The sequence below is a fragment of the Mizuhopecten yessoensis genome, unplaced genomic scaffold, assembly GCF_002113885.1.
Source record: "Mizuhopecten yessoensis strain PY_sf001 unplaced genomic scaffold, ASM211388v2 scaffold10773, whole genome shotgun sequence".
Lineage (NCBI taxonomy): Eukaryota > Metazoa > Mollusca > Bivalvia > Pectinida > Pectinidae > Mizuhopecten > Mizuhopecten yessoensis.
In genome coordinates, this window is record NW_018408714.1 from 127237 (window position 1) to 139523 (window position 12287).

The 12287-nt window shown below is 37.5% G+C and overlaps 1 protein-coding gene across 1 annotated transcript; it reads left to right on the forward strand.

Moving 5' to 3' along the window:
- The first annotated feature begins 1904 nt into the window (after positions 1-1904).
- On the forward strand, positions 1905-12189 carry LOC110462374 (oligoribonuclease, mitochondrial-like). Its single transcript, XM_021516309.1, has 6 exons — positions 1905-2011; positions 2246-2329; positions 5224-5301; positions 6645-6865; positions 8925-8978; positions 11370-12189. Exons 1-6 carry the CDS (start codon positions 1967-1969, stop codon positions 11434-11436), a joined length of 549 nt encoding a protein of 182 aa, XP_021371984.1. The 5' UTR covers positions 1905-1966; the 3' UTR covers positions 11437-12189.
- The last annotated feature ends 98 nt before the right edge of the window (positions 12190-12287 follow it).

Sequence of the window (12287 nt, forward strand, 5' to 3'; positions counted from 1 at the left end):
TTTAATTGGGGGACAAATGACTTACGAATTAAATGTATTAGACATGAATGAATTTAGATTGAAATCAGTAGCAGCTGTCGAAAAGATGCACAAGTTATACTACCGGTAGTGTGTAGATATAATCTCACATCCTGATAAAGATTAATATAAATAAAATAAATATAAAAAATAATATGAATGTTTAATATGATATGTATGTATTACCTCATCATATATACACTTATTAATGATATTTATTGAATGTATGACTTCAATGTAATTGAGTCTGTATATGTCATGTATGTTATTTGGTGCTTATGTGTATTCAATATGATTTTTTTTTTGTAATGTAAATATGTGCGCATTATTCTGTTTAAATGTAATCTTCAGATTGGAGGAAATAAAGAGAATAATAATAAAGTCAAATACATTTTATTTAAATGTCGGTATATGGTTAAACAATACAACACAAGCCTATGGAAGGCTTTTACAACCGACTATATAACAAATAAAAACGGAGGTAGCATTATATTAAACATAACAAGCATGCAAATCTATGACCCTGTTAAAAACACACACATTGTTAAACCAGGGATAGTATATATCATTATACGTCCCTGGTTAAACATATAAAAGATGGGTAGCGTGATTCCAAACAGAAAATTTCAGGATAATAACTTTTGGCACATACATTCGCAAACAGTCAAAACAAGCTAGGTGGCTACAGTGCCCCATCCTTGATGATCATGGTTAATTATAAATTCCTAGATAACTTAAAACATTCTGGAAAAACACACTTATCACACAATGCCTTCAACAAATTACATAATTACAGNATATATACAAACATATATAAATAGCACAGATTGCATAGAAAACATACAAACCAGATTTGAATTGAAATTACAAGAAATAAAACGATGTATTATAAGCAGCACATACAATTTACACAAAATAAAAGCAAAGCAACAAAAATAGCGCATACAAATTATAAAATACCGGCACAGTTTACAAACATAATGACTAACTAAAAGCATTGAAGCAGAATGGAGAAAAAACAACCACATGGTCCGATATGCTTTTTTTATATATATAAATTAAAGCATATATGTATATTAATTAAGTCTGCCATCTTGTACTATTGTAAATATATGCTTGTAATTTGCTGGGAAAGGCCTTAATATAAGTTTGATAACGTGTGCCCAATCCATTTGCTTGGCAATAAAATATGTTTAAACTAAAAAAAATGGATAAAACAGCAAAGGCAGCGAAGGGAGGGAACTCGTCGGCACATCACACAGTGGCAACTTTCACCATTCCAGAGACGTATATATAAAGCTGTGTTATATACGTCTCTGACCATTCCAAGTTTTTGTTATTTTCCTAAAATCATTAAAAGAAGTAGATAGTCTGACATGCTTTGGCAGGGAGTTCCATGTAGAGGCAGCTAAAAAACTAAAACTATTTGTCCCATACTTCACTGTTTTGCTTCTAGGGACTTCTAAAATTTTACTGAAATTATAAGATGATGTTTTTACATGAATAAAATCCTGTAAATAACAGGGGTTTTGTACATTTAAAATGTTAAAGGTTTCTATAGCTACTTGTCTGAGTTTACTTAATTGTTATGTACAAGTGTTACCCTTTTCTAGGCGCGCGAAAACCTCTCTGGACGCTCATTCCTTCCATTATCTGCGATAAGTACGTACTTTCTGACGACGAGACATGTGTATTGCCAGGCAGAGGAGGCCGGTTATTAATATAAGTACTATATATCCTTCCATGGGCACTCATGATAGGACAATTCTGTATTTTTGTTGTGTGCCACCATACCGCAAGTAAACTAAGTAATCTCCCTTGTATTGTTGTTGTTTGACTCCAACTCCCGCCAACGTACACGTGTGCTGAACGGAAGATCAGCTGTCTTGTCATCGGACGCTTCTCGTTGTTAAGCTGCTTTCGTGCACGTGAATCACACAGACAGGCAATGGCGGACAACAAGGAGGAACGTTTGGTTTGGGTTGATTTAGAGGTAGGTAATAAACAGAGGCAGAGACGCTTTAGCCCCTTGAGTCGAGGCTTGACAGCAGGTAGGTTACAAACTGACAATTGTAAAGGCCTGAAGGGGGACGATCGACACTGCTGTACATTTAATGGTTAATGTAATATAATATTACCATTCCTTTTATTCTTAGACATATTCAATCAGGTTGTTGGTTATATTTATTGACTGACTCTACATATACATATTGTGTTATTCCCACAGATGTCTGGACTGGACATAAAGAAGGATCATATTTTAGAAATGGCATGTCTGGTAACCAGTGGAAACCTGGACATAGTGGCAGAGGTTGGTACCCCAGCTGGCTTTTTAACATTACATTGGAAACCTAATGATAAAAATGTAGGAAAAACCTTTATAAGTTTTATATAAAAACTTATTATTATGAAGGTCTACACTAAACTAGATATATGCTTCAGTTTTAAATGAGCAGGTATTGAAATCAAAGTTCCAGTTTTCCTGGTTAGCTCACCGGGTCCGAAGGACCAAGGTGAGCTTATGTTATACTGTGCCGTCCATCGTCCGTCCGTTGTCCGTCCGTCAACGATTTCTTTAAACGACTTCTTCTTCTTAACCACTGAGCGGAATTTAACTAAATTAAACAGGAAGCATCCCTAGGTGGTGGGGATTAAAAATTGTACAAATTGTTGGGCTGACCCCCCATGGGGCTGAGGGTTGGGGCTAAAAGGGGGTAATTTGGCTATATGGCTACGAACGACTTTTTCTGTAGAGCTTTGAACAGCATGCATATCAATCATATTTAATCAAAAGCATTCATGGGAGGCAGGGATTCAAAATTGTACAAATTGTTGGGCTGACCCCCCATGGGGCTGAGGGTTGGGGCTAAAAGGGGGTAATTTGGCTATATTGCTACAAACGACTTTTTCTGTAGAGCTTTGAACAGCATGGATATCAATCATATTTAATCAAAAGCATTCATGGGAGGCAGGGATTCAAAATTGTGTACAAATGGTGTGGCTGACCCCCCAGGGGGCTGAGGGGCGGAGCCAAAAAAGGGTTATTTTGCTATATTTTTTTAAGCGACTTCTCTGGAACTAAGAGATGGATATCAACCATATTTAACTGAAAGCATCCCTAGGTGGTGGGGATTCAAAATTGCACAAATGGTGGGGCTGAACCCCCAGGGGGCTGAGGGCGGGGTCAAAGGGGGGCAATTTGGCTATATTGCTATAAACGACTTCTTCTGTAGAACTATGCCATGGATATCGATCATATTTGGCCGGAAGCATTCATGGGAGGCAGGGATTCAAAATTGTACAAATTGTGGGGCTGACTCCCGGAGCTAAGGGATTATTACTTGGAAATGGTTGAGATCCCCACCCCATAACCATACATAAAATTGCTTGGGATGAAAAATCTAATACAGATATTCTACAAGGATTGGCCTTGGGGTCAGGCATATTCCCTTGGATCTCATTTGGAGAATATTTTCCCCCGATTGATTAGATATCCAGGTGAGCAATACAGTTTTATTTTTCATTCAAATGGGACTCATTCTTATACCAAATGATTTGTAGAGTTTTAAACATGTTGAACACTTGTGACCTTGAGCAGGTTGGGCACAACGGCGCATATAGGTAATAATCCTGCATTTGGGTAACAGTTACCCATTTGAGTAACAATTTTATTACTGAAATGGGGAATAAAATGAAAGAAAAACACACAAAGTTCTTTTAAACATTTTGAGCAAAAAAAAGCATTTTTCATCATCATCATCATCATCATCATCATCATCCTTCATCATTTTTTTTAATGACAATTTTAAAGCTTTAACTATTGATGCCAATAGTAGCTATGGATAAAAACTGGTTAAAAACGAGGTTATTGGTCTCAGTGGTGCCTCCCTGTGAGGTCCTCTGGTCGTAATGAGGACAGGAAGCTCTCCACTGTAGCTGGGGCCTTAATCTCACTGAAGATTTTGTTCCAGGTAGTGATGGTACGAGGGAGGAGGGAGTTTTGGTAGATGTCTGTCTTGACCTGTATTTGCCTTCAGCTGCTGCTAGTGGCTCCACAGGTCCTTGCATAGGTCTACCTGACAGATCTTTTGGCTAAACTCGACTCCCACAACATTATTGATGATTTTGTACAATAATGTTGCCCTAGCCCTAGCTCTCCTGACAGCTAACGGTTCCCATCCGAGAACATTTCTTTCAACTAAATTCAATAAATAACACAATGAAGTACATTTGTGCACAAAAAATTATCAATTCTTGTGTCTAACTTTTTGTGAAAATGACAAACCATATCACTGACTTTGTTCTCCATTGACTTCAATGTGTAGGCAATGGGACCATTCAGTGCATGCAAACGTGACGGGTAAGCATGATTTTTTTCTGTGTGCTATTATGATTATGTTGAAAGAATGATGCCCTTTTATGTTTTAATGTACAAAATATAATACATGTAAAAGAACTTTCACTTTATTCCCCATTTCAGTAATAAAATTGTTACTCAAATGGGTAACTGTTCCCCAAATGAAGGAGTATTACCCATATGCGCCATATTCCTTGAATTTCAAAATAAGATTAATTGCAAGTTAGGAAAGCGTAATACCATGTATACTTTTTTATTTCTGAAATGACTATAGTTTTGATAAATCTTTTCTGTAAAGACAAACCATAGCGTGCGGGACTTTTATGAAATAAACAACATGTAATCAACAACAGTGTTCTAAGTGTGAAGATTCAGCGGGGTGTAGATCAGATTTGAACAATGATATTTGTTATACTGTTGTTGCTCTAACCTACTGAGCTACCCAATCACCAGAAGTATCTTGGCCCGACTGTGGTGCAGTTATATTTATCACAGGGACCTGGGAATTTGTTACAGCTGTATTAGGACCTAAACTAAGCTGTTCAGAGTAACTTTACTTGTTTAAGGGGTTTAGATCGACTTTTGGTAAAAATGTGATATATATTTGAGAAGGGAGGAGAGCTCTCAATGTCAAAAATTAGACCCAACTTAACTGTCTTGCATTAAAAACCAAATTTCTAGTTGATGTACGAAAAAATTATTAGTAATGTTGGAAAGATGGATAACTTTTCTTTAACAAACGAGGTGATGAAAGGCATATCAAGATAGACAGATTAATGATGGTGATGAAAGGCATATCAAGATAGACAGATTAATGATAATATTATAATAGTGTTTTATGTTTACAGGGACCGAATCTGATCATTAACCAGCCTGACAGTGTGTTGGAAAGCATGGGTGATTGGTGTAAACAGCACCATGGACAGGTATACAGGTGAACTGTTAATGTCGGCAATCCCACCACCTACATGTACCAACAAACTAGAAAATAAAATAAACAAAATTGTGTCGTGACACAACACAAAGATGTTTGCACCTGGAATGTGAAGCATGATACTGTTGTGAAGATATACGTTTTTCTCAAATGGAAAATTTCTGATATTTTGTTGGTAAAAATGACATTTTAAATCTTTTTAAAAAGTCAACTCATTAGAAATACACATCTATTATGTTAAAGGCATCAATAAGACTCGATCATCAGTTCTCCATAGTTTTGAAATTTTAAAATATTTTATCAATGTTGCAGTTGTTAAGTATATATATACAAAAATGAATTGTATGCTCGTTTATAGCACAGCCAGTGAGATAATAATTGGTATCTTAGCACAGAGATGGGACACTCAGCATTTATAGTGTCGAATAGTCAAATTGATACGCTTTATTACAGCATATTGAGTAACAATAAGCTCGTGTATGTTGTAAGATAAATCATCAACCAAACAGTTAGATGTGTGAAATAACCATTTTTAAATATCAATACTCTTTATTGATATGAACTATCAAAACCACATGCACACTCTTTCATGGCGACATGATGGTAATGAACCTTATTATTGCGGCTCCTTTTACGCTAATATTATATTATTCTGCGGATTGTATTTCTGCAATTAATGTATTGACCAGCCAAATTGCAAAACAACAACCCCAGCTGTGGCTTGTTAACACGGAATGCAGCAACGTGTGAGAAAAGAAGTAACGTTGGATATGATTCAAGGTTACAGGGGTCATACTAGTTTAAAAACCCAAATGTTTTTGTCTAAATAGCCAAAAAGTCTAAGAGTCATGATACTCTGTTGGCCTGTATACATAACTTGCCTGAAGGATGAACTGCAAAGTTTGTGAAAGGAAGTAATCTTTACATGTTGTTAAGGTCATAAGGGTATACTCAAATGACTTCCTCTGAGGAAATTTAGAACAAACTCATCGGATAATGATATTTGGCTTGTAGCTTATTGGCATTAAGTGCAACAGAGTTCACAAAGAAAGACCACATTAATCTTGTTAGTATCTTCAGCCCCTTTGGGACTCTTGTTTTGATAAAAATTGGAACCTTCAGCCCCTTTGGGCCTCTTGTTTTGATAAAAAAAACTTCAGCCCCTTTGGGCCTCTTGTTTAGATAAAAATGTTTTACACAGCAACATTTTCTACACCTAAAAAGACTTCATTGTCAACTCTAAAAATAACAGTACCTTTATGTATATGGTATGTTCAACAACAATGAACAGATATGAGAGCTAACAGGCTTATTTTGTCCTTACTATACTTACAGTCTGGTCTGACGGAAGCTGTGAGGAAGAGCAACGTATCGTTAGAGTCAGCAGAACAACAGATGTTACAATTTGTACAGCAATACACTGTTTCAAAGTCAGCCATACTATCAGGCAACTCCGTACACGCAGACAAAGTCTTCCTGGACAAATTCATGCCTCATTTCATGGCGCATCTCCATTACAGAATTGTGGATGTCACCTCGGTCAAGGAAATCTGTCGGTAAGATTACTGTTGATCTTGGACATTGTGTGTTGGTCGTGACATACGAAGTGTAATATATGTAGTCCTTGGTATACTCTGTTTACTTAAAATCAAACTTTACTTAACAGAAGGTTTGTTGGTAATAAAAATAATCTTATTAGCAAAGTCTAGTAGTAATGGGATAAGAAACAAAATCTACTTTTATGTTTCCAATATGGCAAATAAATTCATTGAGGCGAAAACTGTTTTAAGTCATTGCAGTAAAATTGATCCTGGTTTGATATTACTTGTAACTATGTTATGTTACTTTTTGATAAATTTCTATATAACATATCTTTTGCTGGTATGTTTTTCTGGTTAAAACGCATACCCACATACAAGAACAAGTCATTACATCAAGGGTTTGTTTTTAAAACAGTTTGTCAAAATATGACTAGTCATTGAAAGACAATTTCATATTTTACTTCGATGTGATTATCTCTCGTCACATGTAACAAAATTGTAAAATTTATTGTGAATGTCAATCATCTCGGATATAAAGTTGTCAATAAATACATTTCACAACTACTTTCCAAATGTTCAGGGTACATGTATGCTTTTGGTGCCTAAAAGTCTGATCTGAAAAGCTCATGGAAATAAGATTCTATCTTATGTTTTTGAATCGATAATGGTCATCTAAAATATGAACTAAACTTCTTTATTGGCATATGCATGAAATTATTAACATATATAACATACATTGATGTTGGTAAATGAATACGTTATACTTGTGAATGTTAGATATTCCTCTATACATATTTGATAATAGATTAGTAGACATCCGGTACAGAAAAACATCATACTCGATTCCATCATTCTAAATGTGTACCGCTGAAGTCATGACTTCCTTGATGTGTACCACTGAGGTTATGACGTCCTAAATGTGTAACACAGAATTTGTGAGGTCCTAAATGTTTACCATCAAGGTTGTGATGTCCTTAATGTGTACCATAGAGGTTGTGTCATCCTTAATGTGTACCACAGAAGCCGCGACATCCTTAATGTGTACCACAGAAGTCGTGACGTCCTTAATGTGTACCACATAAGCCGTGACATCCTTAATGTGTAACACAGAAACCGTTACGTCCTAAATGTGTACCACAGAAGCCGTGACATCCTTAATGTGTGACACAGAAATCGTTACGTCCTAAATGTGTACCACAGAAGCCGTGACATCCTTAATGGGTGACACAGAAATCGTTACGACCTAAATGTTTACCACAGAAGCCGTTACATCCTTAATGTGAACCATAGAGGTTGTGTCATCCTAAATGTGTACCACAGAAGTAATGGCAACCTAAATGTGTACCACAGATGATGTTACGTCCTAGTTGTGTACCATAGAGGTTGTGACTTCCTTAATGTGTACCACAGAAGTAATGGCAACCGAAATGTGTACCACAGATGATGTAACATCCTTAATGTGTACCATAAAGGTTGTGACTTCCTTAATGTGTACCACAGAAGTAATGGCAACCGAAATGTGTACCACAGATGATGTTACGTCCTTAATGTGTACCTCAGATGTTGTGAAGTCCTTAATGTGTACATGTTCATTAAAGGTTGTGACGTCCTTATGATTTATGTGTACTGCAGATGTCGTGACGTCCTTAATGTGTACCGCAGATGTTATGACTTCCTTAATGTGTACCGCAGATGTTGTGTCATCCTCAATGTGTACCATCAAGGTTGTGATGTCCTAAATGTGTACCACAGAAGTCGTGATGTCCTTAATGTGTACCACAGCAGTTGTTACATCCTGAATGTGTACTGCAGACGTTATGACGTCTTTAATGTGTACTGCAGATGTTGTGACGTCCTTTTTGTGAACCACAGAAGTCGTGAGGTCTTTTATGTGAACCACAGAAGTCGTGACATTCTTAATGTGTACTGGGATGTTGTGACGTCCTTTATGTGTACCACAGAGGTACATCACTTCTAGAAAGTAATGTAATGGAACGAAAAATTTTGAAATAATGATATCATAATTAGAATAATGTGTGCAATTCATATGACTTTCACATTTGTTTTGTTTTAGGAGATGGTATCCTGAAGTATTCAAAAAGGCCCCACCCAAAAAGGTATCTCACAGGTATGACCTTTTACATCTTTAACTCCCCCTTTTCTCTCAATGATGCATCCCTCAACATGCACCAAGATTTCTCCTGGATCAAATCTACGTGATCAAAACAAAACTGGTAAAATTGTGACCATATTTTTTTTTTCATCATCCTCATTCATTCCATTCCTTTTCTGATTTGAAGTTTGCAAGCAGATTAATTTGCGCCTGGCTATGATTTTGTGTATAGGAATCAGAATATGTCAATTCTTTACTGAACATGGTCAGCATATGTGTTAATATACCGATAATTATATACTAGTGGAAAAAAGAAACTGTGCATGCGGAGAATTGTTCTAGAACATGTATTACCAAATGTATATACATGAAAATTCACACACATGACCGAGTATGACACATACACACTATCCGTGTGTCATTGATAGATTTTCCCGTGCAGTTTGCTCTCTATAGGCGTTGACCAGTTTGCACGTTTTTCTCGTTGGGTCACTCTGTTGAGACCAGTGAACAGTAAAAACAGCATTATTACGTTTTAATTTGTGATTAATGCTATGCCGAGGCTAATGAAAATGACCGCCTCCGGATTATTGGTATGCTTCAAGCTGGTATGGGCCAAGCCGTTGTCTCTACACGTTTTCATGTCCATCGAAACACAATCAGGGATTTGTGGAGACAACATCAACAGTTTGGCCACGTTGGCGATCGACCTCGTGCTGGACGTCCACTTGTGACGTCACGTCAACAGGACAACCATATTCGGCTTGTCCATTTGAGAAGTCGCTTCCAAACCGCAAGTTTAACTGCACGGATAATCCCTGGGTTGCTACCAATAAGCCCGAGAACTGTACGGAACCGATTGCGTGAACGAGCTATCCGTCCGTGGGCGTCCTGCAATCCGCCCAGTTCTTCTTCCACGTCATCGTGTATCACGTCTGGACTGGTGCAGAAGGCATCTGCGATTTACTCGATGGGATTGGGCAGGAATTTTGTTTGCGGACGAGTCGCGAATCCACCTGGATAGTAGTGACCGCCGTTCCAGAGTGTATCGTCGCGTTGGAGAACGTTTCCGTGACGGGTGTGTGGTACAACGACGTTCTTTTGGCAGAGGCAGCGTTATGATTTGGGGCGGCATCACAGCCAATGGGAGAACGCCTCTGGTGGTTGTTAATGGGAATTTGAACGCGCTTCAAGGGCAGCAACGTCGCATTACGCTACAACAGGACAACGCCAAGCCACACACAGCTCATGTCGCTATGGACTTTCTGGCCCAGCAGAACGTTGATGTGTTGCCCTGGCCTGCTGTATCCCCCCAGGCATTACCTAATCAACCGGTGACATTGGCTGATTTGGCTGCAGTGTTGGTACAGATCTGGAATGCCATCCCACAAGCATTCTTGAACCGTCTGATAGGCTCCATGCGTCGACATTGCCAGGCTTGCATTCAGGCAAATGGTGAACATACGAGGTATTAACTTTGTGAACTCAGTATTGACCCCTGCTGTGTTTATGTCACTCCTGAGCGGAACTTATTGATTCCATAACGTGGAAAATGGAATGCAACTGTTAATAAATAACAAATAAATTGTCCCTGAAAACCTTGTTGTTCTACGTCATACACATTTATTTTTATAACACATTTTAGGCATGCACAGATTCTTTTTCCGCTAGTATATATAAACAACCCAGTAATTGTATACTACATTTTTTAACTGAACGTGGTCAGTATACGTGTTAGGATACCTATATTTATATATAAACATTACAGTAACTGAAATTTACTGAATACGAGTACCACAATTCACATAGAAAATAAGTTGTATAAGTCCGCATAGGAGATCAGGGCCTGTATTCTTGAAACTGTTTTCGCCCTCAAGCACGGATTCTGTACTCAAACCACCTTTATTTTGGCTCATTTAGGTCATGCAACGATCAAGTAGTCAAGTGTATAATTTGAAAGTGAATTTCGTTTGTCTCTCCAAAAATTCTTCCAAATGGTTGGCGAAATGTGAATTTTTCTTTTTTCAATTATCACCAGAACATGCCATTTGGCTGGAGCACAGGATAAAAGTTTGAACATGAAAACGGTTCCATTAATAGGAGCCCAGGGTTTACGTTGTTTTGAGTGAAACCTCAAGCAAGGCTAGCTGAGTACATGATTTGTACGTCTTTGGAGTAGTAAAGGGGTAGATTACTAAGTCTCTTGTGTGTGGTGAGCTGAGATTCTTTGGTGTACAATTTAATTGTCAAAAAATCCCAACAGAAGTAACCATTAACTAAATCAAATCCAGATCTAAATGAATTCAATTTTAATTTACTGGTCGGGTCAGGCATGTCGATTTAGAGGGCTTTTCAATAAACTGGTTTAGTGTTGCATATATATTTGGTAATTTATTTTTGTTGCAGGGCTTTGGATGATATAAAAGAAAGCATAGAAGAGCTACGGTTTTACAAGTCTTCAATATTTAAGTGATCATTTCATAAACACTACATTCGTTATAACACGGATGAATATTGATAAATGGTGGAAGTGATACTCACGGATGAAGATTGATAAATGGTGGAAGTGCGGATGAAGATTGATAAATGGTGGAAGTGATACTCACAGATGAAGATTGATAAATGGTGGAAGTGATTCTCACGGATGAAGATTGATAAATGGTGGAAGTGATACTCCGGACCAATATTCACACATGGTGGAAATGATAATCTGGTAATAAATAAGTCATTTGTCTCCCACCAGTTCCCAGGGGGAGGGACTATAGGTTTCCACTCCTCTCGTCCGAAAAGTTTGTCCGGGGTATATCTTTTATACTATTACACCTCGAGTAACCAGACTTTGTGAACTAGGATATCTTGGGATGGCAGAGTGCAAGTAGAAGGTCACTGTGACATATGACTTGACCTTTGACCTTTGACCTTTACTTTTGAAAATGTTTGTCCTGGGCTTATCTTCTATAATTTTTGAACTGGAGTAACCAGATTTGGTGTACAAGTGCATCTTAGGATGACGGAGTGCTGAGTGCAATAATTAGGTCATTTTGACCAATGACATGATAATTGACCTTTACTTTTGAAAAAGTTTGTCCGGGGCATGTCTTCTATGCTATTTCATCAGCAGTATCCATATTTGGTGTACAAGGACATCTTGGGATGACGGAGTGCACGGAGTATATATCGGGATATACTTTCCTTATAATAGGTACATCCTGACATAAGTGTACTGTTTGTTAAATATAGAAANATACTCACGGATGAATATTGATAAATGGTGGAAGTGATACTCACGGATGAAGATTGATAAATGGTGGGAGTGCGGATGAA

Excerpts from the sequence above, each read along its gene's own strand:
- LOC110462374 (XM_021516309.1), top strand. The coding sequence starts at position 1,967 with ATGGCGGACAACAAGGAGGAACGTTTGGTTTGGGTTGATTTAGAG. Across the intron at positions 6,866-8,924 it reads TCGGTCAAGGAAATCTGTCG|GAGATGGTATCCTGAAGTAT; the intron begins GTAAGATTACTG and ends GTTTTGTTTTAG. Across the intron at positions 8,979-11,369 it reads CCCAAAAAGGTATCTCACAG|GGCTTTGGATGATATAAAAG; the intron begins GTATGACCTTTT and ends TTTTTGTTGCAG.